We start from the raw sequence: 27,919 nt of genomic DNA, 5'->3' as shown, positions 1-27,919 counted from the left end.
CAACACAAATATTAAAATGTGTGAGTAATGTTAATTTGTATTTTACACCAAAAGTCATTAATTATATGCACTTTTATTTTTTATTCTCATATAAGGTTTAGGTCTATATAGGACGTACGGTATAAATATTACATCAAAGCTTGATGTATTGTAGAATGTAAAATAGACTTTTATTTATATTTTCTTAATGTTATAAGGCGTTTGTTACTTTAGTTCTTATTTATTCTAGATTTGGATTTTATAAATAAAAAATACAGTTAATTTATATTCAAAAGAACTAAAATAATTTTCAATTTTTAAATTAAATATTATAGTAAAGATTTTGTTATAGCAAAGATTAAATCGATACTTAAGTTTTAAAAACTAAAATAAATATTTACTCATAAAAAATATATTATTACTTTATTAGGTTCAATAATTGAATACTTATTTAATACATTCTTATCAAACATATTGTGCATGGATATATATGTATGTTGTAGCACTGTTTTACTTTTCTGACTTAAACGTTTTTTGGTGTGTGTATAATGGGTTACGGGCCCTTCCATTGTCAAGAATTCGGATGGGGAATTGTAAGGTCAACTTGGTTGGTTTGGGAAGGTTCTTTCTGTTCCCAAAGGCTCTTCCATCGTCAACTGCTCTTCTGTTTCCTTGTGACCATACATTACATGTAAGCAAAATTGCTTATTGATTTTTCATTTTTTTTACAGTGGCAAATGTGCTATACTTGGAATCACCAGCTGGTGTTGGATTTTCATACTCAAGCAATACATCTTTCTATACCTTAGTGACAGATGAAATTACAGCTGGAGATAATCTTATTTTTCTACCGCGATGGTTCACTGAATTCCCTGAGTACTCAAAAAACGACTTCTTCATTACAGGGGAGAGCTATGCAGGTAGAAAGAAATAATTGAAATAAGTCTAAAATATATTCATTTTGAAACTGCAATAAGGTAATACAAACTTGTTTTGTTTTTTGCAGGTCACTATGCTCCACAACTTGCACAACTTATTGTTCAAACAAAGACCAACTTCAATCTTAAGGGGGTAGCAGTGAGTATAGGGAAATTTTGAATAATTACAACATAAGAAATCATTTGTTTTATTTGAAAAATATAACGTGTTCATATATGTGCAGATAGGCAATCCTCTAATGGAATTTGATACTGATTTGAACTCCAAAGCTGAATTCTTTTGGTCCCACGGACTGATTTCAGATTCAACTTATAATCTTTTCACCAGAGTCTGCAACTATTTCACAATTAGGAGACAAACGATACAAGGTAATCTTAGTGACGTTTGTGCAAAAATAAATGGACTGGTGTTTACTGAGGTTAGCAACTATATAGACTAATATGATGTCACTCTTGATGTGTGTCTGTCATCAGCAAATCAACAGGCTTATGTGCTGAATCAAATGGTAAGCTTCATCTGTTATATGCACACATACCCATCTTAGTTGTTTAGATTGTTTTTTATCTCAGTTTTTGTTTTATTAACTAATAATTATCTGTGTCCCGAGCCCACATGTGTTCACCATGACCCTTCAAGGGCTCTTGGAGACTTCACTGGCATTAGGAATCACTACTCTCGCAACACATGGTGAGAAGAAGTGGCACCATAATTATAGATGTGACCGTGGCACCCTCTTCTCCAGGTATTGTACAATAGCATAACAAATTCTTGAACAATCTACTTTCACGAATTTCGTATGTAACTGTATAATCTGTATAATTGGTTTTTCATTTGAAAGATCACAAATATTCACGAGACAAAAAAAAAATGTCACTTCAGCTATTGTCCAAAACATTGGTTTGAGAATTTTCAACAAAAAGGAAAATACACCATAGACACCATTATTATTCTGCATTGTCTTGGGCGCGACAGGAGTGTTTATGCCATATCCAAATATTTTGTTTGCTGGCAGGGTTTCATACCTACTGATATTTGTCCCATTGTGTCCTAACTTTGGAAATATCAGATTTGAACATCTTTAGGATTGAGTTTTTCTGAACATCTTTATGATTTCTTTTACTTTATTACATCTTATTAAATCCTTTATTTTTTTTTATTTATTCTCAAAATTTTATTTCTTTCTATATTTATTTTTTCTTTAAACTTTATTTTTATCCAATCTTACCTGTTTATTTTTATGCTGGTAGTTCCTTATTCAGTTGTTTTAAAATAGATGGAAGCTTGAACTCAATTGCTCCCCAAATGTTGATGATTAAGCCTAGCATGCGGAAGAAGGTAAGAATGTAGGAATTTCCCTTTTGTTAGCGAGTTGGCATTGTTTTATGGGAAAACTTGTTAATAACAGTCTTTTGAATTTTATTTGTCCAGTCTTAATGTACACCTCACGAATCAAGGGAACCTTCTCGACATCATCAACCCATCTCTAAATAGGATGAGTTATATTTCCCAATTTAGTTGTCTTTTTCACATTTGTAAAATTTACAAATTGAATTGCGTCAATTTTTCTAAAAAGAAATTATCAAGCGTAGATAATAATAATAAAAAAATTTAATACTGAATTAAATAACAATGCATAAATATTTTTTTTTTAAAAAGTGAATACAACTATTGTGAAAATCTAAAACTCTCTTAAATCAATCGCTAGCTATTGGATCTAGTTTCCTTTAAAAATTTGCTTCTTTGAAAATGAAAGGCCTATAAAATGTGTTAATCTTTATATATAGTTTTTTTTTTTTGTTGAACGTTCACCTTAAAATCTTTCATTTATCTAAAAAAAATATAACATAGCAAATTTAAATAAATAGAATACATTTTTTTTATTGAAGTGTTAATTTTTATTCTTTCCAGTAATGTACCATACGCCATCAAACATAATCTAGTATTACTTGTACTAGTATTGTTCGATTTGGATGTCATACTAATATAGCATATAATACAACTTTTTTAAAGCTCAAAAACTATTTAAAAGTTAAAACTAAATAATATTTAAAATTAAAGTTATTAGTAATTTTATAATCTTCTTAATGTAAAAATTAATCTTAAGTTGAAATTTCTTAAATATTATATACTTGAGTCTTAAAATTTGGAGGAAAAAAGAAAGAGAAGAAAAAGTCTAAACCTCTTAAAAATAGCTCTTTTAAAAAAAAGAAATTTGAAAAAATCTTCTTTAAAAAATTACCTTTTCAAAAATCCCCTTTGATAAAAATTTGTTTAACTCAATTTCTCCTTAAAGAAAAGAAACCCAAAATAAAAAAGACTAAAATAGTACACAATATTTATGAACCTGAAGCTCTCTACATTTAAAAGACAACCGCAGGATTCTGGAGTCACCATCCGAGACTTGTGAGTCCAAAGTTTTGAGTTTTATTTTATTTTATTACTAGTATATATTTATCAAGCCTATATAAGCTTAGTATCAGCTTAGTATCAAGAGACTTGTGATGTCTTCTATTTAATCTTGGGGTCAATAACAAATTAGAAATTACAAATTACAAATTTTAAATGTTTTTTTCCTATACTTTCACCTAGTTACCCAATTGAAATTACAAATTTTAATCTTGGGGTCAATAACAAATTAGTTCTAAATTCTAATATCACCATATATCCTCACTACCAACTTTAGTAGAAAATTGATGTAAATGTTGAACTATTATTGAGTGTAAATTTTAATCAATGCAAGACAGGCATTGTAATGCTAGTGTCATATTTCTCTAATTTGTGCAGAAACAATTCTCTGAACTACTAATGAAGGCAACTAGTGATTATGGTGCTTTGACAGCATCAGTGGCAAATTTTCAGTAGACAGGAATGAAAAAGGATAGGGTCATGTTGCATATAGGTGTAGGCTAGGGGAGGCAATAAATCTGTACAGAGATCCATCATTAATATTGGACAGATGGTTCTTCTTCATGGATTGACACTGTTCACAATAAACCATGCATGACATGCAATTGCTATACTTATTAGCTTTAATGGAACCATCAGTTGCCTTATATGTCACGATGTCTTTATGATCATTCTTTTTAGTTTTCCCTGCATATAAGTTCCACTTTCTTTTGTACTAATTATTTTTTTTTTAATATTTTGTTTTGCTTTTGTACAAAATTATTTTCCCTTCAGTGGCATTTCTCATTGGTAGTCATCTTGTTCCTGGGCCTGCTGCTGGAGTGTTTTCTTCAAGGTATTCTTACCTGCATTACTTTTTTAATCTCTTAATAGAATTGTTAACCCCCCCTCCCCCCTTTTCTCTAATTCTTATATGTTAAGCTTTTGGAGCCAATGCTTCCTCAACTTCCTGGAAACTTGGTTTGGCAGGCTTTGCCTTATTTCTTGTTCCTGGGCCTGCTGCTAGAGTGTTTTCTTCAAGGTATTCTTACCTGCATTACTTTTTTAATCTCTTAACAGAATTGTTAACCCCCCCTCCCCCCTTTTCTCTAATTCTTATATGTTAAGCTTTTGGAGCCAATGCTTCCTCAACTTCTTGGAAACTTGGTTTTGCAGGCTTTGCCTTATTTCTTTTCCTCCTGAGATGAAGAATGGTGGCATCGATCCAAACCAAAAATTAGATTCAAATTGAGGTTTTTATAATAAGTGTTTATTGCTGAAATTTACTATTTTCATTTCTGAAATTTGACCAGTGTTTATAAAATAAGTGTCATAGGAGACATTATAAGTTTAATTATATTAGAATATTTTTATTGTCGTTCATGAACAAAAAAGTAAAAAAATAAAAAAAATTTAGTAAAACTACATCGGTTATTCCAAAAACTGATGTAGTATCCTGACAATTCTACATCGGTTACAACCACAACCGATGTAGAATTCTTTATCAAAGGGTATCCTTCTACGATGTTTGTCGCCAAAACCTGATGTAGTATCATGTCCATTCTACATCGTTATCAGCACAACCGATGTAGAAATGTGGAATTCAAAGATGGGTTTAGGGGACAACCCGTCGTAGAATGAAGAGAATCTACATCGGTCCTCTTAATAACCGATGTAGAAAGGTTAGGATGCTACATCGGGTTTTTTCCTGAAACCCGTCTTTGAACACTACCCATTCTAAGTCGGTCAGTTAACCGTTGTAGTAGGACGACGTACTTTCTACATCGTCGACTATTATGATGCGTCAAAACCGATGTAGAAAGTCTTGTAGAACCAATGTAGAAAGCCTACTTTGTAGTAGTGTCTAACACAAGGTTCTTTAAAGTCATCTACCTAGTCATATTCTCCCACAAACATAAAGTTCGAGAGTATCATAGGATCCAAACATAAACAACACACAGGGAGTGAGCTATCACATTTCTAATTAAAATACGAATAAACAAATACATAAGCAAAATACATTATAAAAATATTTATCACATAGCTCAACTTAATACAATCTACGTCACTTCACCACTTTATCATTTAAAACTCATTTTTCAATTACCAATCACAATACACATGAATCACACACTCGATTCAAGATGTAACAATACTCATTAATTTCATTATAAACAATACACAAACGTTATGCAACAATTATACTAAGACTTAAGCCTATATGCAATGTGGTATCATGTCAGTGAAAAACAACGCTAGGACACTTAGGAGTACATAACAAGACATGTTACACAATGGGTATGTCAGGTCATTCTTACTAAGTAAAATCATAAGGTAACCAGTCAGGGTCACTCTGTTTTGTGAGAATGCTCCAATCATATGGGATCAAAATAGACTTAAAGAAGCACTCAAATCGAGTGTATTTACTCGCAAGGCCTGGATTCTGAAGAATCCATTAGGGCCTCACCTTCTTGATTCAGGTCCAACCCCTAAAACAACTTTTGCACGCAGATATTGCTCATGAATTATATAATACTTATGACCTCATACTTGTTTTCAAACATGTTTAACACATTGCACTACAATTTAACACCTCGGGTTCCTAACTTGGAACCCTACACTTTTTTTTAACACCTCGTGCATTGTGCTACAATTTAACACCTCAGGTTCCTAACTAGGAACCCTACACTTTCCTTTTAGCAGCTAACACATAAACATTTTTCTCAAGGTAAACACCAGTCGGGTTATTGTATAATTCATAACTCACAACACAAGTAATATCACTTCAAGTATTAACCACACACTTATTCACAACCAAATTCCATGTCCACAATTTTAACTTATCACAACATCACAATCCACCATCACATGTTTACGTGTATCTAAAAAGTAAAAACATATTCAATTTATCCATTACATAATTTCAATCACAATTTCATGATCCCAATATAACAATTTATCATGCTAATCTAATAAATCTTATCCAAAACACAAACAAATTATACAAAAATGCTTCTCAAAATATGGGGAGTAAAACCCCTCAAACAATATCACATAATCATACAGTAAGAAATATAATACAACAAACATCCCAAAATAAATCCCAATTTGATCCTCTAAGGATCTCTATACATGTTCATTCTAATCTCTATTGCGACAAACTCATCTCTTACCTCTAAGCGGGCTCATGTATGTAGTTCAATAGTAATAGCGGCGTCTCTAGTAGTTCTCTAAGATTCCTCAATTTTTTCTTCTGGTTCCTTTGTTAGGGTTTCCAAGCGTTAGAGAGAAGGAGAAGGGATTGGAGTATTAATTTCACTATCTCCATGCAAGTGACATTTCTCTCACCATAAACATTCCTTTGCAAATCCCAACTATCGAGATGTGCAAAATTGAATTTTGAACCTGTTGTTCAAATTTCACAACAATCCAACGGTTAACGAGCATGAGATTGTAGTTTTACTGAGATAGGTTTGGGTGTATGCGGGAAAAATAAGAGCTACGTGCGAGGGACATTTTTCTCGTGACATACATTATTTCGTAATTTTCAATGATGGAAATGTGAGAAAATGAGTTTCTAAACCTGGTGTTCAAATTTCACAATGATCTAACGGTTAACAAGTTCATGATCATAATTTTACTGGGACATTTTTGAATATATGCGGAAAAAGAGAGGGTTTTGGAAGAAGGGAAGGGAAAACAAATTTTAGAGGAAGAGAGAGCCTAGAGATGCATCGTTAATATAAAAATGACCTAATATATCTCTATTTATAGCTAGGGTACTCTCAGTCTATTATTTACTCTATTTTTTTATTTTTTTATTTTATAAAAAGAAACTTTATTTTACTCCCTATCAAATGAATAACTAAAAATCTCATTTTTATTTCCTAAGAGCATATATTTATTTTATTTACCTTAAAACTATTATTTTAATTAATAAAACTATTTATTCTTATTTATTTAATTATAAAAACCTTATTATTTTCCTAAAACTCTATTTATTTTTAAATTAAATCATTTTTAATTTATTTTATGAAAAATGGGATGTTACTGTATTCCTACATGAGTAGAGAACTGTTCTTTTCTTAGCTCATCAACTATTAACCAGAGGACCCAAAGCAACGTTTCACTGATCTTACACTAGCTTTAGTTCTCTGTTTAGTGTAAATCTTAGATTTCATAGATTTCTTCCCTGCACATAAAACAATGACAATCATGACCATTTGAATTCAGTTCTAAAAAATAACCAACTTGCTAGAAAAAATATAAAAAAATTTCTATAAATATGAAAATAAAAAAATAATACAAACATGAATCTTCAAATCATAATGAGTCATTAATCCAGAGAGCCAATTAGAAGTCAAAATCAACATCTATGAATGTGAAAACAAGGTTGATGAGAGAACCTCTAGTATTATACATTTGTAACAACACTTTCAGAGAAAACAAATAGTTTGAATTAGAGTTGCAAGTAAGTTTTATAGATGATAAGTGATATAACCTTTGGGCAACAACTAGAGTAGTGTCAGGCCATCTCCCATTAAAATAAGCAATTTTTGCTTTATCCAATGTAGATAATAAACTTGATTTTGGCAAGTCTTCTGGTATCATAGGAGGATATTGGTAGCCATATAGCACAAAGGGGAGCATATAGCAATAGCAAGCCCAGAAGAGTGCATAGGATACTTGCTTACCTCCAAGACTACATCTGATAGCAGGAACAGGATCAGATAAGCACATTCCTTGCTCATAGCTTGTCGGAAGGCAGTTGCAACCACTTGGATATGTTATTAAATAATTCCATTCTGTTATAATCTTGTCCCCTCTGTTGAGGCCAATAGTGCCCTTATCTCATGTAATAGCCATTATAAATACCATGGAGAATGAAATAACAACAAGGAGGAAATTTATCTAGCCCAAAACCATGCTTCCCTATCCTAGGCTCAGTCTGTCAAGAGTAGCAAAATTGACTTTATTCTAGAGCGACTTGCTATGTTATCCACTCCACCTTCACCATAATCACCCCCTACACCACCACCACCCCTCTTCTCGCCTCACGAGCCACCATAATTCTTTGAGTACTAGTGCGTGTCGGACAACAAACATCTCACCATCATGTCCTTCTACATGGAGGGACTAGCCCTTTGCTGGTACCAATGGATGTCATACAATGGCTTCCTGACATTGTGGCCAACAATGTTGCAAGCAAGGTTATCAAAATTGAATCTACATAGATTTGTGAGACCTCCATAGACTTGACTCGTAGACTCATAAATACCTATGGATAGTAAGTAAATATATTCAAAATGCACTATTTTGCAAACAAAATGACAATGAGCTCATAGTTCATACTATTAGTCTATTACAAAACATAATTTCTCAAAATTAAAACATTTAAATAACTAAAAAAAACCACAAATGTCTTCAAAGAACCATGTCCAATCCTCTAATATGATCATCTACATGAATACCATCACTTTCATCACCATCTCCATCATCATCAAGGTCTTTCTCAGATTGTGCATCATCATTAGGTTCCACCAAAATTAAATTATCTAGATCAAAAGCATCTACAACTAGATCATTTGAACTTCCTCCAACATCTCCTACTAATTCAACACCATCACCTTCACCTTGAGGTTGCTCATCCTCATCATTATATCCCTCTTTAGTTATCCATTCATCATCAGACTCAATCTCATCAAATGGAAGAGCAATACTTTTTCTATTTTGTTTACTTTTTAACTTCAAGTTATTCATCACAAAAACCAAGTCATTCATTTTCTGTTGATGTAAGCAGTTTCTTCTCTTTGTATGAACCTATAATTAAAAATCAAATTTTAATTACCATCTAAACCAAATAATACACAAGTAAATTTTAAATGTGAGAAAGTTTAGAAATTTTACCTTTTCTTGATGTTATTAAAGTTGCATTTTATATTCTCTTTTTCATTTTCCATCTCCTCATATATGAAACCCATGGCGGGTTTTACATCTGAATCCACCAATCGAAGGACCACCATAAGAGGGGCAACAACTTTGAGGCACATGGTTATGTTCTTCCAAAATTGACTATCCAAAGCCATATTCTGTACTTTTCTCCCCTCTTGTGAAGTTCCAAACTTGCTTGTTTTCCACTCTTTAGAGCTAAACATGCTCATCAATGATGCTTTCAATTCATGAACGCAAGCTAAAGTTAAATAAGTCGTGGCAAATCTAGTCATACCAAGCCTAATCAAGTCTCTTCCATTTGTGATCTTCTTCATGATGCTAATCTACATTGTTCTACCATAAATGTAGGTGGTGATCCTTCTTCCCTTCTTTATATTAGTCTGATGAACCCTCAAATGTTTCTCAAAATCTTCAAATGCTCTAGTTTCTGCATCAACAATTCTCCAGCTGCTTTGTAATTTGCAGCATTATCAATTATCACCTGGACTACTGTTAACTCATTGACAAGTATACCAATTCATCTTAAGTAGTAAAGTTTACTCAGAAGTCCGAGTGTCGAATCCATAGGGACTTTGTTTGTACTTGAGTTGAAGTATACCCAATTTGCAAGCAAGAGATAAGGAATTGTAATAAAGATAAGAGAGAGAGAAAGAGAGATGGAAATAAGAAGTAAAAGGAAAGAAAAAATGAACTATATTAAATGCAAATGACAATTTCTGAATTTAAATATGTTGGGGCCTAGCATGCCTAACTACCCTTGATGCAATATTAATGTGTTCTCTATTTAATGCTATTCCAATTTCCACACACATCTACTAAGATACTCAACCCTGATCCCTCATGATAAAGAGCCTAATTTATCTATTCTCTCTCCCAAATTCCTTTGTAGAGATAAAATAGTAAATTGCATGAAGTTTGGAGATGTATGCATAGTCAAAAACAAGATCACTATATCCTTAGCAATGAGTTGTTTAGATTCCTTTCCCTAGTTCTTTAGAAATTACAATTTCCCAATGTATAATCCCTAAACAAATGCATGAATGATTAGACCATACAATACAATGAAGAGCAAAAAAGAGACAATAGATATAGAAACTGCATTTAATAGATAGTAAAAGAAGTTACATTACAGAGTGTTGGCTATTAGGCTCCCAATAAAGGGGGTTTAGCCTCTCATTGCCATGAGAGGCTTTACACTTTAAGAGCTAATGTGGATGGATAAAAGAAGAGGGGAGAAAGGCTAGAGAGAGAGGGTTTCCCCTATGAGAGATGCTCAGGCTTTGGGTGTATTGAATAGAGAGCTATGAGTCTCGTTGTGTCTTTCTCCTTTGTTTCCTACTCCTTTTATAGGCCCAAGGTAGCTTAAAATCCATGCCACCTCACGCTATGCATGCCCCTTCTGGGCTTAGCGGGGTGATCATGCACTGAGCGCGATAATGTCTGGGCTTAGCGAGGCATTCACACGCTTAGCGTGGGATTTTGCGCTAGGCGCACCTTTAGGCTTCTTCGAGGGTCTTCTTCGCGCTAAGCTTGAGCTTGCTCACTAAGCAATGAGGTGCGTTGAACCTGACTTGGGCACTAAGCGAGTTGTCCCTTTTTCAACTTTTTCTTCAATGTTTTTTATTTAAGTTTTTGCATCAATTTTCCTCCAAAACACTTATAATTTACTTCTTTTGAATCCTGCTAGTAAAAAAATCACATGATATTAAATTCCTTATTATTTCATTAAAAATAATAGTAAAGTAAAGGAATTTTAATCATTCTTAGTCAAAATTGACTATCATTTAAACCCAAACTTCACAATTATGAACTACATTCTCCTCTCCAACAAAATTCACTACAACATCCAACATCTTCAACACTTTGTGAGTTGTTTTTGAGATGTCTGAGGTATCCAATGAATAAAGAAATATAGTCCCTTTTGGATTGTTCACCAAAAAATTACAAATTAAACGTCTTTTTTTATCTGTCCATCCATCAGACATAATTGTGCATTCAGTTTTCTTCCACTCATCCCTGAATTCTTGAAGCATTACATTAGTTTTCTCCACTGCTCTTTTCAAAAGCTGCTCGCAACCATGTCACAAAATTTTGCAAAAGTTGGATTTTTAATAACATTGAATGGAATGGCACTTGTGTACCAAAATTCAGCACATTGATCATCAACTTTATCTTTGTCACCTTTTTTACATAATTGATTTACAGTTGCCTGAACTCCCTCACCACTAGCTTGAACAAATTTTGCTTTTCCTCTTCCTTTGAAAGCAAGAAACCGTATCCCTTATATTCCACTTTGAGTGGTATTTGACTCCCCTCCCTCAGTATGTATACCTTCTTCATAAATATTGTTCAATTTTCTTCTCTTCTCTCATGCATTAGCAACCTCTGCAACAACTTTCATCATAAGCATCTTAACTTCTTCAGGCACTGAAGCACAAGGTTCAGAATTCCATCTAGTCCTATCAAGATGATGTTTGAATCTAAAAATTCCCCCATTGTTGATCTTTGAGCAATAGTTGCACTTAACTTTTTTATCATTCCCTAAAACATCTGTCACATGTTTCCACCCAATATCAGTCCTATTTTCTAGAGCCTTTTTGCTTCTTCTTGCTGCACCTGTGGATGCACCTAAATTGGCATGTGATGAATTTGATCCATTCCCACTCCTAGACATACTGAAATGGAACACAAAAAACAAAACATAATATAGTCCACATATGCAAACAAAGTAACCCATAATACTAACAAAGATACATGCAATCACTAGGGAGTTAGTTAAATATGGTTCTATACCAGCATTGTCACTATCAGTTTACTTTTTACAAAGTATTGCAATAAATATTGTTTATTTTGATTCTTAGTATGCCATTAATGATTTGTGGTTAAGCATACCAATATGTCAACCAATAATACTTCAAAAACAACATGGACATATTTAGAATAATGAGTGTAATTTACATACCAATATGTCAACGACACTCTAAGACTACCTTTTGTTTCTCAATGGACAAAATTTAACTGCATAGATTAGTTGGTAACAAGAGGAACAACACTTATGCAAACAAACATAAGATACAATGCTTTATCAAGCCGAAGAAGATCAATCAAATGATTTCAATTACCATTATACAATTGTGTACATCACAAATCTAAGTCCACCTCTTGAGTGAAATGAAATAAACTGTGCAGTTGGTGTGCTGCTTTGATCATCAGAAAATCATAGCATAACTGTATGGGAATGCCTAATTTACTATCTACCAAAGTAATATTTACACAAAGTGTAGAGACATAATCACCAAACATACCAGTCCACAGATGAAAAATACACAAAGTTGGGAAATCAAAGAAAGAACATGCAACAAGCTTTTCTCATCACGTCAAAATCAAAAAAAGAAATATTTACCTTTTCTCACCTTACCTGGACCTGGTACCTCATTGACACAAGCAGCAAGCTTCTCTCGCTCGTCGTGGGACTTGCGGCTTCCAATCTGAATGGTCTCACACCGTCGGTCTCGTCTCGCAACAGAACCAATGCACCATGCTGCCACGTCTCGTCTGGTTTCACGGCCAACCGTCACGTCTCGTTTGGTCTCGCGCCACGCTGCTGCTGAACAGCTCTAAGCCTCCAACTCGTCATGAATGAAGAACAGGGACAAATTGGGACAAATCAGAGTGGAACAAAAGAAGAAAAATCCCTAAACGCGATCAACTTTTTTCACGATGCAGTGGGCACAAAACAAGTTTACTTTCGATTTTATTGCCAAAAAAAAAAATTCCCAACTAAACCCGTGTGACTCGGGATAGACTCGCGAGTTTACATGAGTCTAACACGAGTTCACCGAGTCTGCTCTGAGTTTGATAAAAAAATGAGTTTACTTCCAATTTCATTCATAGGGACCAATTAAACTCTTAATCTCGTAAGAGTCTACAAGTTGACTCTAGAATTTGACAACCATGGTTGCAAGCCCTTGAATCGTGTTTCGCCCCTTCTTATGATGATGATCCACTTGAAGCTTTTTTCAAGCTTCAGCAACAGGGTTCTATAAATGACTACTTGACGGACTTTGAAAGGTTGATGAATCACATGGTGGGCCTCACACCTCCTTTCCTTCTTAGCTTCTTCATCTTTGGTCTTACTCCTGACCTTCGTCGAGAGGTCCAAGCCTTGCCACCCTTGTCTTTGCCGCAAACTATAGCACTGTCCAAGTTACAAGAGGATAAACTATAGGATCGTCGTTTCTCAACTCGCAGTTCGCACCACCCTCTGCCACTCATTTCCCTTGCCCCTTCTGTCACGCCACCTTCCCAAGGGTCCTTACTATTACGTGTTCTGGTGAAACGCCTATCCACCAAAGAGTTAGTTATCCGCCAAGACAAAGGTCTCTATTTTCATTGTGATGACAAGTGGGTCATTAGTCATCGCTGTAAGTCGCGACTTCATCTTCTCATCACGGACGAAGACTTGGAGAACCCCTTATACGTTGAAAATCAATCCGACGAACCTCTCAGTCCGCCAACATTGTCCTTGACGGATTACCCACTACTCAGTCTCAATGTGTTGACTGGGATGCAAGCCGTCGAGACCTTTTGCATCTTTGGGACTATCCATCAACACAAGATGACGATACTCGTAGACAGAGGAAGCACTCACAATTTCGTCCAACCACGAGTAGCCAGCTTCTTGAACCTTCCCACATCTTCTATTGACCTACTTCAGGTCATGGTGGGCAACAATGCCATTTCGTGTTCAGCATAATTCATTTAACGTGAATCATTTTATATTGGCCCTTAGCGAGGTAGATATAGTACCTGGGGTCCAATGGTTGAAGCAATTAGGCCTTGTACTTACGAATTACACCACTAGAACAATGGTGTTTTCATATTTGGGCCACTAGGTCCACCTTCAGGCTGACGTTCCCCTTCGACTTTCCAACACCTCAACCCATCGAATTAAAAGGTTGGCGCAAACCCAGAGCATCTCAGCTATGTTCCACTTATCTCGGATTCCTAACCGGCCCAATCGCTCGAGCCTTCTTCCTTGTTCATCGACCTTCGCACACCACCAGAACTCACCACCCTTCTTCTCCATTTCGACCAATTGTTTCAGGAACCCAATGCACTACCACCTCCACGTACCATTGCCCACTGTATCCACCTTCTGCCACACACCAACCCTATCAACGTCTGTCCCTATCGCTACCCACATTTCCAAAAGACTAAATTAGAGAAATAGGTGGCCACTATGTTAGACACCAAATTCATCCAATTGAGCCATAGCCCTTTTTCCTCCCCCGTTTTGCTTGTCAAATATAAGGATGGCATTGGCACTTCTGCATGGATTACAAAGCTCTAAATTCGATCATGGTCAATGATCGATTTCCCATGCCCGTCATCGATGGGATTTTTGATGAATTGGGCAATGCATCCTAGTTCTCAAAGCTTGACCTCTAACAGAGATTCCACCAGAATCACATGGTTGAAGCAGATATTCCCAAAAATGCTTTTCGAACCCATCACGGACACTAGAAATATAAGCTGATGTGGTTTGGTATCTACAACGCGATGGCCATATTTCAGGCCACCATGAACGAGTTGTTGAAGATATTCTTACGCTTGTTCGTTGTCATGTTCTTGGATGACATCCTTATGTATAGTTCATCACTATCTCTGCATCTTACACTTAGAGGAAATCTTCAACGTGCTGGCTCAGAACAAATTTCACCTGCGAAGAAATAAGTGTTTGTTTGCAAAGGAAACACTCTAGTACTTAGGGCATATCATCTCAGCTGTCGTCGTAGCTCTGAAACCAAGCAAAATCAGTGCCATGTGCGATTGGCCTGTACCATCCTCTACCACAGATCTCACCATTATACTTCCATAGCAAGACCATTGACTTTGCTCTTGAGGAAGGACCAGCTCAATTGGTCCGATGATGCCCAACTCGCCTTTGATACTTTGAAAAGAGCCATGACTGAAGCACCGATGTTGATCCCCCCTAACTTCAGTCTACCCTTTATATTGGAAACTGTCACATTCGCTACTGCCATGGGCACAATTCTATAATAGCAATCGCATCCTATTGCTTTCTTTAGCAAGGTTTTCTACTCAAGCACTACTACAAAAAGAAGATTTAACATCGGCAGATTAACATCGGTTTTTGACAAAATCGATGTTAAGTTAAATGTGGTGGCATAATTGTAAATAATGTATATTCCTTAACATCGGTTTTCCGAAAAACCAATGTTAATTTACTGACATCAACATCGGTTGTTGAAAAACCGATGTTAACATCAACTGGTTAACACCGGTAATTTAAAAAACGATGTTAACATGAACTGGTTAACATCGGTCTTTTAAAAAACCGATGTTAACCAGTTGATGTTAACATCAGTTTTCTTTATAAAACCGATGTTGTGTTATAGATAAATTAAAACCCAAAAGGCTCTTTCCCCTGGCGCGCTCAGTCTTAGAAACAAAAGCCTTTTTCTCCCTCACCCCGAAGACCTGTCACTATCGTATCCTCCTGACCATCGTCGTCACTGGGGTTCATGACCGCCGTCGGGGTTCATGACTGTCGTGAGTCTGAGCATCCTCCATTGGAGTCCGACATCAACACAAGGTACCCAACAACACCAACACTGAACTTTCAACATTTTAGGAACAGGAACAGGAACCTCCATACTCCACAATTTCTCAGTCAGGTAATTCCCTCTTTGCAATTTCTTGAAATGAGCTTTGTTAAGTTAAACCCTATATGGCTATTTTTCACCACCCCTTTTTTATTTGCCTTTGGTGTGTTGTGTTTCTCCTTGCCTATTTGAACAAATTCCCCAATGTAACTTAATAGAATTTTTAATACATAGTGAGAATTGAATTTACATATATATGAACATAACTAAATTTCATTTACAACTTTTTGTATCAAGATAAATTTGTATTGTGATAGAAATGTGTTACATATTGTTCTTAGATGGGTGAAACATATTTGTCAATATTTCACCATTTAAGTGGCCATTTACGTCCCAATCACATCACTATTAGGAAAAATACAAGCCAAGAAGGTAACACAAACACTAGAGTCAGCCATCTGCTTTTGGCAATTCTTGTTTTGTAATGTTTGTCTTCAAGCTTCATTGTTGAAACTTCAAACACCCACCACTAGTTTCTTATTTACAAGTCCAAGTTGTTTTCACACTTGGTCTTTATGCCTTTGCTTCTTTCCTTTGTATCTGTCCCTGTTGAATGTTGATTACAAATCATCAAATTCACGTTCACATGGTTGTGATTTTAAAAGGGTTATTAGATTTGAATTTTGATTATTTGAAATTGCTATGTTTTGCTTGTGTCAATGTGGGTGGCGCAAATGGTGCAGGATCCAAGTAACCATATAAAAACCATTCTCTATCCGTAAGAAAATGAAATGAAAAAGAAAGGAAGGAATAGCTTTCAGAGAGTTTGTAGAACCAAACCAAAATGAGCACATGGTTACAAAGCCTATACTCCGTTTTTTTTCTTCTTAGGCTAAACTTGTTCTAGTACCCCACTGATTAGTTTTTACAGCCCAAAAGTAACATACAAAGCTCTAGTTGGCATTACTTGATATGAATTCGGGCTTTGCTACTTCCACCAATTTTTATTTAAGTTCACCCAAACCATTAAAAGAAATGTTTTTGACTAAAATATCCTTAATGAAAACACATTTTCATTGTATATATCAACAAAATTTATCAAGATACACAAAAGAAACACATTTGCAATCATATATTGTGAAGTCACACCACATAATAACACAACAGAAACTTATTTTTATTATTTATCTCAATTTTTATGTTAAGATACACAATGAAAATATGATTTTTGTTATGTATCTTGATTGATCTTGTTAAGATGAATAACGAAAATGGTGAAAAACTTAATATATTTATGAAATGTATGCATGATTTCTATGATACCCGTGTGATACTTGAGCATGAAAGGAATCTCTTGATGATTGCTTATAGTTGTGAGACGGGATGAAAGTGAATTTGATGCAAGTCCTGAATCACATCCTTGGGAGTATTATGAGGGACAAAACAACCAGCATATGGATCTAGAAACAGAGGCTTTGCACTTGCAAAGAAGTGATACTATGAGACATGTTGATCTTGTCCACTATGTGACATGACAAAATGTAGCATATAAATGGCATAATTTCTCTCATATATCTGTTTTTATCCTCTCATAATTTTTGTTCATATATATGTTTTTATCACATCATATTATCCATCATACCTACATTTCTCTCTTCACTCTGTTTCTTTCTCTAAGTGTTAAAACAATCTGCTTCGAATGGTGGGCTATAAAATGCTAGCTTAGCACAATCAACCTACACCTACCGTTTCTTGAACAATTCTATATAGAGATATAGGTTTGTACTTTGAAGCATGAAAACTCAACCCCAATGTAACTTATTTGTTCAAAAAATTCAATTTAAACCCTATCTTTTTTTTAATGGGCAAATGTTAGTTTGTTAGTTTTGTGAGAAATGTCAGTCGGGGATTCCAACTCGCGACCAAGCTTATATCTCCCGGTAAAATACCCATCTTGTCCTGGGGTTTGTGATGTGATGATCCTTGGGGTTCCTGATTAGGGAATTAATATAGTCACCCCTATATTTCTTCAAATATAATTTGGTTCACGCAAAATTAGTATCTTGTTGCACCTCATTCTGTGCAAAATATATTCGTACACATGTGATTGTGCCCACACACAAGCCACTATTGTGACCATTAAGCTCTGACACTAAGAAATGGGCATTGGCTTTGATGGGCCAAATAATCTCTATTGACTGGAAAGAGATATCTGGATTTTGATGGGCATTGGCTTTGATGGGCATTGGCTTCGACATTAAGTTTTTGTTTTGTAGCAGCACACTTAGCATTTGGGGAGAAGAAGGGTGATGAAGGGAGAAGGAACCATCAGGTAGAAGAGATTTTTAGGAGAACATCTTTTTCTAGGACCACAAAAGACCATAATCATTTTCCTCTAACCATCTTAGGCCACGAGTAAGTTTGTCTCTACTCGATCTGCATTTCACTACTAGTATTTATTGTTCTCACAAGTAATCAATAGTATTTTGGTCTAATTTCATTTTGATCTCACTTTACTATCTTATATTTAATGGAACTGTTGATGTAACAACAGAATGCTGATGTGGATGTGTAATACAGGGTCAAGTTGGTATTTCTGTCAAATATTGAATATTAAGTTAATAAATGAACTAAAATTACAATTAAAGAATTAGGAGACTAAATACATTAAAAAAGTAGAAGGGACAAATTTGAGAAATAATGATAATAGGGGATCAAAACTGTAATTAACTATTAACTCTAAATTATTTTACTTTTAATTCTTTAATTATTGTTTTTAGGATAATGATTAATAAAACTAGTTTTGTTTCTATTGGTTAGAACATTTTGAATTGTCTTTAATTAAACTTAAATTCGTTTCCTGGGGACTGTATCATTTGACAGGAGAAAAAAGAGTGTTGAATAGGGCTAGAGAGAATCTTCTCGGTTGCCAATTAAATCAAAACCAACCTGAAAATCAATTATACCATAGAGTTTGTATTTAATACCAATCCAATAATTGAAGATATGATTTTAAATTGTAGCTCAAGTAATAAATGTTGTGATAAAAAAAGTAAATGACGAGCTCACAATTTATGGATGTTGACACAGTGGATAAATGGGGTATATCATATATCTTGTGTACCAGCAGGTCATTGTCAATTATAAGATATCTAAGTCCACTAAAAAACATAACTCGTGTGGTAGCTAGAGTTTTGTCAATTAAATTGAGTACGTAACATGGCTCGAATTCTCTCCTACATGCTAGAAAATTCTTAGCCTGCATCATAAAAAGAAGTCACTCTGTACTTTAGTGTATACATCCAGCTAACTAGGTAGAGAGAGATATCTGGATGCTTTTTGGAAAGAGAGATATTTGGATTACATGAAAACATAAAAAAGGTTAATTAAGGTCAAGTTTTGTTTATTTATGGGAAATGTTTGGGGAGGGGGGGTTGTTCATATGGGAAAATGAATTCCAACCACCTTTACTGTTACGATTTATGAGATTAATTTCATACTCAATTGGGACCTTATATAGTTGTGCAAAGCCACATATATCCAGAAAATAACCCCCCTAGACCACTTTGTTAATTACTTAAACTCCATCTTCACTAATGAAATCAATTTGAGCCAAAAACCCTTGTGAGATGAAAAGCTCATTAATTAATGTAATCTATATATGTCTCTTTCTCAATTGCTAACAAATAGGGCATGATTGATCCTTGTGTGATCCCTTGTCCCATCACAGGAATGACATTTAGAAACTGGCCGCTGCATTGCTAGCATTGCAAAGACATTGAGAATAATTAACTTAATTGGTATTGGGTAGGATAGCACTGGTAGGATAGTTATTATCCCTTCATTTTTCTTTCTTTCTTGCGTATTTAGTTTTGCTTTTGAGTTCTGATTGATGTTTTAATTTTGGTATATTTTGGTTTTGAAGGAGGAAATATAGGGTGTAGCATTGTCTTGGCTAATAGATTTTCCACACTGTAGGGAACTTGTCATCTTATTTAACCTAGTCACACCTCCTTCATTAATAACATGCGAAATCAGATTTTTTAAATGGAAATATTCAATTATTAATTTGCTTAGAGTTATTGATTATCCTAAACTGACCCTCCCCACTTATATTCTTTGTTAATTTTCTTTTTGTTGCTTATGAATAGCCAAACCCAGGAGAAAGCCTTTCCTCTCACACCCCCTTTCTTAATAATCTGTAGCCTAGCTCCAAACAAATTAAAATTCCCACAACAATTGCATGTGGCTCTCATCATATCATCACATATTTTTCTCTAATTATATTGTAGACTCATACTCCAACATCATCCATCATCTTCTATGCTAGCTCTAAAACATGTGACACACATACCCTTCTAATTCCTCCTTTTCATACTTGAATATAACATCAACAACAAGAAAAAAAAAGTATTACAGCAGCATAATCATGTTGATTTTAACCTTGGAATTTGTAGGAAAAAAAAGTATGTACAACAACATAATCATGTACTACAACAACTTAATCATGTTGATTTTAACCTTGGAATTTGCTGCAATGGCAGTCTTGTTGAAATATCTAGCTCCAATAAGTTTGAGTACACAGGTTCCTGTCATTTGTTAGATGAGTGATCAACTATTTTTCTGATTTTATGGAATCAATGGTGGATTAAAACCAATCATGATGGGTTGTGAAAACATAAGGAAAGAGGGATTTGTCCATGTTGAATATCTATGTGGAACTCTTAGCACTGCCATTTTGAGCCAATAGAAACCAATGAGTAATAAGGAACATAAATGAGACTGGAAACACTAAGTTAGGTTTAGGCTTCATCATTGTTTATGCAACTAAAAATGAAAATATCTGAGTTTGAACAAGCTTATTAGATGATGCAGCATGTTTAACAATTTTCATAGGTGATGTAAGAGCATTTCACAACGAACATTATACAAACTTAGGAGAGAGAGACAGAAAACCAACGAACCCGAGTAAGACTAACCAAACAAGACTAATCCTACGATTCGTTAGCGACGCCCTCTCCCAATTCCTCTTTCTCTCTCTAACACACACACTTGTTAATATAATTCCCTCTATCGAATTTTATTTGATATATCGAAGTTTGCGTTATATCTCACTTAGCATTGAAATATTTTTTTGTAGGCACTATTTGTCTAGTTTTTTGCATTGTGATAACGACATTCGTTGTTGGACACTGTACTACTCATGATCATAGGTACGACAGTTTTTCATAAACTTTTGATACTTAATTTTGTGCGATTGTTTTTGTACGTTGTTGTATGTCATTAATGTACTTTGCTTTAAATACAACTTTTGTTCATAATGAGTGAACCTTAGATTCCCGTTTGAGATTGAATGCAATGATTCTTGCAAACAGTTTGCATTAATCATTGTATTCAATCTTGAATTGTCCGTTTGGACAGTTTGGGGAGACTGATATTTTTATGGTAGATTCATGCATTAAGGTTAACAATATTTTGTTGAATTTGATGAAATTTCGGTACAATGCATTTCTAGTTGTTCTCTGAGTGCATACTTGATTATCGGGAAATTAATTTCACCGATTTCATGTCATGTACTTGAATACCAATGCAAAATGCTGTCGAAATTTTGTCAAATTTAACAAAATAGAATTAACCTTGAGGTATGAAGCTATCATAAAAAAGGTCTTCCTGAACGTGATAGGGCCACACCTATAATAAAAAAGTGAAAGTTCCATGCATTGAATAACTTTATGAGTATCATAGAGTTATTATTTAGATAGATCGAAGTTGGATGAATGAAAGCCGCATGAGCTCTGCATATGAGGAAGGCGTCGAAGAGTTCTTGCAATTTGCCTCTGAAAGAAGTCAACCGGATAAGGATGGAAAATATTATTGTCCTTGCATCAATTGTTTGAACGGAAGACAACAAATATTGGATGACATACGGGAGCATCTATTGTGTGATGGGATTAAGAAGAATTACACGACGTGGATATGGCATAGTGAATTGACAGACAGGCAGAGTGAGTCCCAATCTGAACCATTTGATGCAGAATTGGAGGATATGATTCGTGACCTTGGACAAGAGTCATTTCAGCAAGCACATGTCCCTATGTATGAAGAATTGCGAAGTGATTCAAAGAAGCCTTTGTATACGGGGTGCAAGAATTCCTTGACGCTGTTGTCGATGTTGTTAAGTCTGGTTAATGTCAAGGCCAAATATGGGTGGAGTGACAAAAGCTTTACTTCATTGTTTCAAGTAGTGCACGAGCTGCTTCTAGAGCAATACACGTTGCCTAAAACTTACTATCAGGCCAAGAAGATACTGTGTCCGATGGGTATGGAGTATCAGAAGATTCATGCTTGCCCGAATGATTGCATACTGTACAGGCATGAATTCGAAGAAATGTCCAAATGCCCTAGGTGTGGGGCATCATGGTACAAAGTGAAGGATGATGAGGACTGCAGTTCTGATGAAAACTCAAAGAAGGGCCCTCCAGTGAAGGTGTTGTGGTATCTTCCCATCATTCCAAGGTTTAAGAGTCCTTTTGCTAATGGAGACGACGTATAAGACCTTACCTAGCATGCAAATGGGAGAAACTCTGATGGAATGATCCGTCATCCGGTTGATTGCTCCCAGTGGAAGAAGATTGATCGTTTGTATCCAAATTTTGGCAAAGAGGCAAGAAATCTTAGGCTTGGACCAGCCAGTGATGGAATGAATCCATATGGAAATTTAAGCACTCAACACAGTTCATGGCCAGTTCTACTAGTAATTTACAATTTGCCTCCTTGGTTGTGCATGTAGCAAAAATACATGATGTTGTCTATGATGATATTGGGCCCAAGACAGCCAAGAAATGACATTGATATTTATCTAAGTCTGTTGATTGAAGACCTGACAAAGTTGTGGGACGAGGGGGTTTTAGTCTTTGATGGGTTTCAGAATGAGACTTTTCAAATGCGTGCAATGCTTTTTTGTACCATTAATGACTTTCTAGCATATGGGAATTTGAGCGGTTACAGTGTTAAGGGTCATCATGCATGCCTTATCTGTGAAGAAGACACAAGCTACATACAACTGAAACATGGTAGAAAAATAGTCTACACTAGGCATCAACATTTTCTAAAACCTCATCACCCATACAGGCGATTGAAAAAAGTTTTTAATGGAAGTCAAGAGCGCGAAACTGCATGGATACCGTTGACTAGTGAGCAGGTCTTCCAGCGGGTTCAACAGGTGAATATTGTATTTGGAAAGACCCAAAAGAAGGATAAAAGTAAGACTTGCATATGGAAGAAGAGGTCCATTTTCTTTGATCTTCCGTACTGGCTTGACCTTGACATTAGGCATTGTATTGATGTTATGCATGTGTAGAAAAATGTTTGTGATAATGTCATTGGGACGTTCCTTAACATTCAAGGCAAGACGAAAGATAGTTTGAATACCCGTCAAGATCTAGCTGAGTTGGGCATACGATTGCAGTTGCATCCAAGGTCTGATGGGAAAAAAATATACTTGCCTCCAACTTGTCATACTTTGTCGAAAAATGAGAAGATCAGTTTTTGTCAATGTCTGCACCAGGTCAAAGTCCCACAAGGATACTCTTCAAATATTAAGAGCCTTTGCAGTTGAAGGAGCTTAAGCTGGTAGGGTTAAAGTCTCACGATTGTCACATGTTAATGCAACAATTGTTAGTCGTGGCCATACGAGACATTTTGCCTAACAAAGTTAGGTTATCCACAACTCGCCTGTGCTTTTTCTTCAATGCCATATGTAGTAAAGTCCTTGATCCTGGCAAGTTTGATGACCTGGAAAATAAGGTCGCAATTATATTGTCAGTTGGAGATGTATTTTTCTCTTGCTTTCTTTGACATCATTCTTCACTTAATTGTTCATTTGGTCAGAGAAATCAAATGTTGTGGTCCCGTTTATTTGTGGTGGATGTACCCAGTTGAGCGATACATGAAGATCTTAAAAGGGTATACCAACAATCTACATTGTTCGGAAACATCTATTGTTGAAAGGTACATTGCAGAAGAAGCCATTGAATTTTGTTCAGAGTACATTGAAAAGGCTAAAGCTGTTGGGCTTCTTAAGTCTTGCCATGACGACAAAGTGGGAAGTAAGGGTTCAAGAGGACTGAGTGTTATCACTCTAAGTGTAGAAGATTTGTTACAAGCTCACTTATGTGTGTTGAATAACAGTAATGAAGTTTTGTCATACATACTTCAACATGAATGTTTAGTCAAACAAAGTATTCCAAAAATTTTAAAGAACTGGGTCTTGAAAAAGCATAACTAGACTTTCTTTGATTGGTTTAAAGATACAATCTTTGCTGATGAAAATACTTCTAAAACATTAAGAAAGCTAGCAGATGGGCCTAAAAGAAATGTTATAACTTGGCAAGGATACGACATAAACAAGTATTCCCTTTATACAAAAGCACAAGACGAGAAAAGTACAATGCAAAACAACGGGGTCACCCTGAGGGATGAATCTCAACACTTCGCAAGTGTACATGATGACAATCCCTGTGTAGCTTTCATCCCTTACTATGGGTTCATTGATGACATTTGGGAGCTTAACTATGTCAAATTTATTGTTTGTGTTTTCAAATGTAAATGGGTTGACAACAACACCGGTGTGTGGACCAATGATGTAGGATTTATGTTGATAGACCTAAAGAAACTAGCTTACCACAATGACCCTTTCATTATGGCAGAACAAGCTAAACAAGTATTTTATGTGCAAGACCCTTGTGATGAAAGGTGGTCCGTGGTTTTGCACGGGAAAACAATTGGTGTTAATGTAGAAGATGATGATTCATACATTGATACTTATGTTAATCCTTTGTCCACACAAATGACTCCTAATGCTTTCGAAGAAGAAAAAACTGACGGCGTTCATGCTAATCATAATGATTATGATGAAGGAGAATTAATTAACATCATCTAATGTAATTTTCTAATTATGTATTTCATTTCGGTACATTCATTTACATAACTGATTCAGTTTTTTGATAATGTTAATGAACTCATGTTTTTCTCTTTACAGGCACATGGCTACTCCACCTGCCTCGCCTCCTCCTCCTTCTCCTCCTCCCCCTCTTCCTGCAGTAGCATCAGAGTCTCCGTCGACCTTGAAGCGGACAAGCAAAGCCACACGACTATGACCCTTGGCCACTAGACAACCTGGGGCAGAGAGACCGGTGGTCCACGTCGATCCTGCGACTGGGAAGGCCGATGGTCCCCACAGGAAGAAATTAAGAACATATTTGGGGATTGTCGCTCGTGATAAGGTCGATGTGACATACAAGACTTGGAAGGAAGCCTCTGCTGCTCAGAAGGATTTGATATAAGAGGATATTTAGGTATTTTAGTTCTCATCTTTCATTTTCTTTATTAGCCAAAAATTATAATTTACTAACAAGAAAACCTAATTTATTGTTTGTCAAACTAAATTTGATATCCTTGAAGCTTCTGACGGTAAGACAAAGAAGAAAGTACTTCAGACTGTCGAGGAGCGCTGGAGACAGTTTAAATTTGATTTGACTAGGAAATGAGCACTTGCAGCCGACAAGGACAATGTGGACGACACTATTTGTGAAAAATACGACATTAGCAAGGAGAAATAGGTCCAGTTTTGTCAGACCCGCAGAGACCCCTCGTGGGAGGTATGTACTTTGTCATTTTAATTGTTTTCCACTAAAAATTCAGCTCTTATAATACATTGTAGTAATGATTTTCATTAATGTTTGATTTTTGCAGGATGTGCGGAAAAAGGCACAGGCCATCCAGAAGCAAAACACCGCCCCCCACTTGGTGTCTCGTGGGAGTTATGAATATTTAGAATAGAAGATGATGGCTGAAAAGACAAAGAAAAAACTGGAGGAAGCTGCTCAGTCCGGAAGCACTGAGGGCGTCATTGACCCTTCATCTTCCATCAGACGACACGTGAAGTGGAAGATGGCCTGCACCAAGAAAACTAGGCAGATGACGTTTGAGGCAACAAAGGAAATTGCTGAGAAGATTGTAAGTCATTTTCAATCAAGAATTGTAATTATCTTTGTTTATTCTATGAATGACTAAACAAATATATGTGTTCTGTACAGGATTCTTTGGAGGAGAAGGCTTCACAGGGTTCGTTTGTCCCCTATGGATGTCAGTATATCCTGACTGCTGCCATTGGGCGACAAGAACACCCTGGTCGTGTGCGTGATGCTAGAGCCGGTGTGACCATAAAGCAATACTTTGGATCAGCTCCACGAACCTCCCACAGTTCTTTCTCCATAGCTCCTGAAGAACTCGAACAGCTGACTCAACAAATCAGGGACCAGCTGGAGGAGTCGATCACAGAAAAAGTGACTCGGCAGCTGATGTTATCCTTCATCCAGATGCAATCCCAGTTTCAATCATAGATGCAATCACAGGGACTTGCACTGCCTCTGGAGCCTGAGGTTGGTCCCTCAGCTGCTCGTGTCAGCACAAAGGAGAGTTGTGTTGATCCCTCAAGGAACGATCTAGAGACGGATGACTCAGACAAATGTGGGTTGTACATCGAAGAAAATCCTTCTCGCCTAGTTGCCCTAGGAAGAGTTTATGAGGGATCCACAGTGGTTCACAACATCCCTTTGTTGCATGGCCAAGTGAAGGTTAGTGTTGAGGAGGTTAAAGATGCAGAGGCTCTCATTCCTGTACCCATTGACGAGGTTAGTTTAGTGGGGCAGACACTTAACACCTTCCTTGCTTGGCCGACACATCTTGTGAAGCGTTTATCAAAACAGGTATTTTACTATGATTATATGCTTCTTTTTTTCAATTGATTTGTTCACTGTAATTAAATTATGTTAATTAATCATGTTTGATAAACAAACAATTGTGTCTCCAACAAAACCTCAAGATAGGTCGGATCATGAGGTCGATGATCCCTTATATTTGATGGCATTGACCATCCTATAGCTTTTTTTTGAAGCCTCTCCAGGTTATGTGGGATGCTACCGTGTTCGGGGTGTTTAATCAAAACTTCTCGTTGTACATAAAGCACGAAGATCTCTCTAAAATTGCACATGGTGGTAAATGTCTCAGCAAATATGTTATATAGTTGTGGATTCTGTAAGTCAATTTAGATAATTACCTAAGTTATTGTTTTAAATTCATACATAATTAACTTTGTCTAAACAACAATAGGCATATGACTGAGACAAGTATGCGAGCTGGAAATTCAGATGTGTATGGATTCCTCGAGTCATAGTTCATTCAATGATCTAGGCAATTGCAATTTGAATCAGAAAGTTACATGAAGAGTTGGATGCAGAGTTCAAAATGTGATGTCTACCTTGGAGCCTACCTGAATGGGTAAGTCGAACTAAACAACTGAATTTAAATAATGTATAATACTACAATAACCCATATTCGTCTCCACTGTAGCGCACACTGGCAAATGGTCATCATTTTGCCTAAGGAAAATCTTGTTGTCTGGTTTTGTTCCTTGCATAACAGGCCAGACAGCTACCTTAAAGGAATAATTAACAGGTCAGTTTTGTTTTTCAATACATTTGAATTAGCATAACTCAACAACATCAATATTTTAATGTTCCTTGTATTCAACAGTGCTTTGAAAGGACTTGATGATACTCCACAACCTAAATCCAAGGCTGGTGCTAGGTGGATTGTTGTTAAGGTACGTGATTTAAATAAAACTTCTACTTATATATATATTTTATGTGTGTGTACACTAATTGTAGTTAACGTTTAATATCCAAATTTCATTATGTATTTAGTGTAATAGACAAAAAGGAAGCACTGAGTGTGGCTATTACGTCATGCACTTGATGTCCACAATAATCTTAGGAACTTTCAAGAATAATTGGGAAACGGTAATTTTTTATTTCAAACAAAGTTGATTATCTTATCATTGGTATTACATTATTAACTTATGTTTTATTTGATCATGCAGTATTTTAATGATGTTAGACCATTGGAAGCAGAAAGATTGAAGGTGTTTCGCATCCAGTGGGCACAATATTATCTCAAAGTTAGAAATCAAACTT

The 27,919-nt window shown here is 35.7% G+C and overlaps 1 protein-coding gene across 20 annotated transcripts; it reads left to right on the top strand.

Moving 5' to 3' along the window:
• Positions 1-445: 445 nt before the first annotated feature.
• On the top strand, positions 446-27,889 carry LOC102662890 (serine carboxypeptidase-like 46). 20 transcript variants are annotated; one of them, XR_005887190.1, is made up of 18 exons: positions 1,170-1,286; positions 1,392-1,660; positions 2,166-2,253; positions 2,347-2,414; positions 4,099-4,159; positions 4,294-4,345; positions 4,480-4,556; positions 21,025-21,097; positions 24,925-25,240; positions 25,347-25,543; positions 25,638-25,901; positions 25,982-26,653; positions 26,829-26,981; positions 27,057-27,224; positions 27,297-27,401; positions 27,480-27,549; positions 27,650-27,745; positions 27,826-27,889. XR_005887190.1 is itself a non-coding variant. In XM_041006809.1 (8 exons), the coding sequence occupies exons 1-6, from the start codon at positions 528-530 to the stop codon at positions 1,607-1,609; spliced, it is 594 nt and encodes a 197-aa protein (XP_040862743.1). In that variant the 5' UTR covers positions 446-527; the 3' UTR covers positions 1,610-1,660; positions 2,166-2,253; positions 2,347-3,040. The 20 variants fall into 20 exon arrangements, 1 of the variants encoding a protein (XP_040862743.1); XR_005887205.1 differs by having other exon boundaries at positions 3,703-4,159; positions 26,851-26,941; XR_005887197.1 differs by having other exon boundaries at positions 3,703-4,159; positions 26,851-26,981.
• The last annotated feature ends 30 nt before the right edge of the window (positions 27,890-27,919 follow it).

This window comes from Glycine max, chromosome 11 (assembly GCF_000004515.6).
Source record: "Glycine max cultivar Williams 82 chromosome 11, Glycine_max_v4.0, whole genome shotgun sequence".
NCBI lineage: Eukaryota > Viridiplantae > Streptophyta > Magnoliopsida > Fabales > Fabaceae > Glycine > Glycine max.
The sequence above is the reverse complement of the archived record's forward strand: the minus strand, read 5'-3'. Positions and strand labels throughout refer to the sequence as shown.

Coding starts and splice junctions, on each gene's coding strand:
- LOC102662890 (XM_041006809.1), top strand. CDS start 528: ATGGGTTACGGGCCCTTCCATTGTCAAGAATTCGGATGGGGAATTGTA. Junction 601..710: donor AACTTGGTTGGTTTGGGAAG/GTTCTTTCTGTT, acceptor TTTTTTTTACAG/TGGCAAATGTGCTATACTTG. Junction 900..985: donor TACAGGGGAGAGCTATGCAG/GTAGAAAGAAAT, acceptor TGTTTTTTGCAG/GTCACTATGCTCCACAACTT.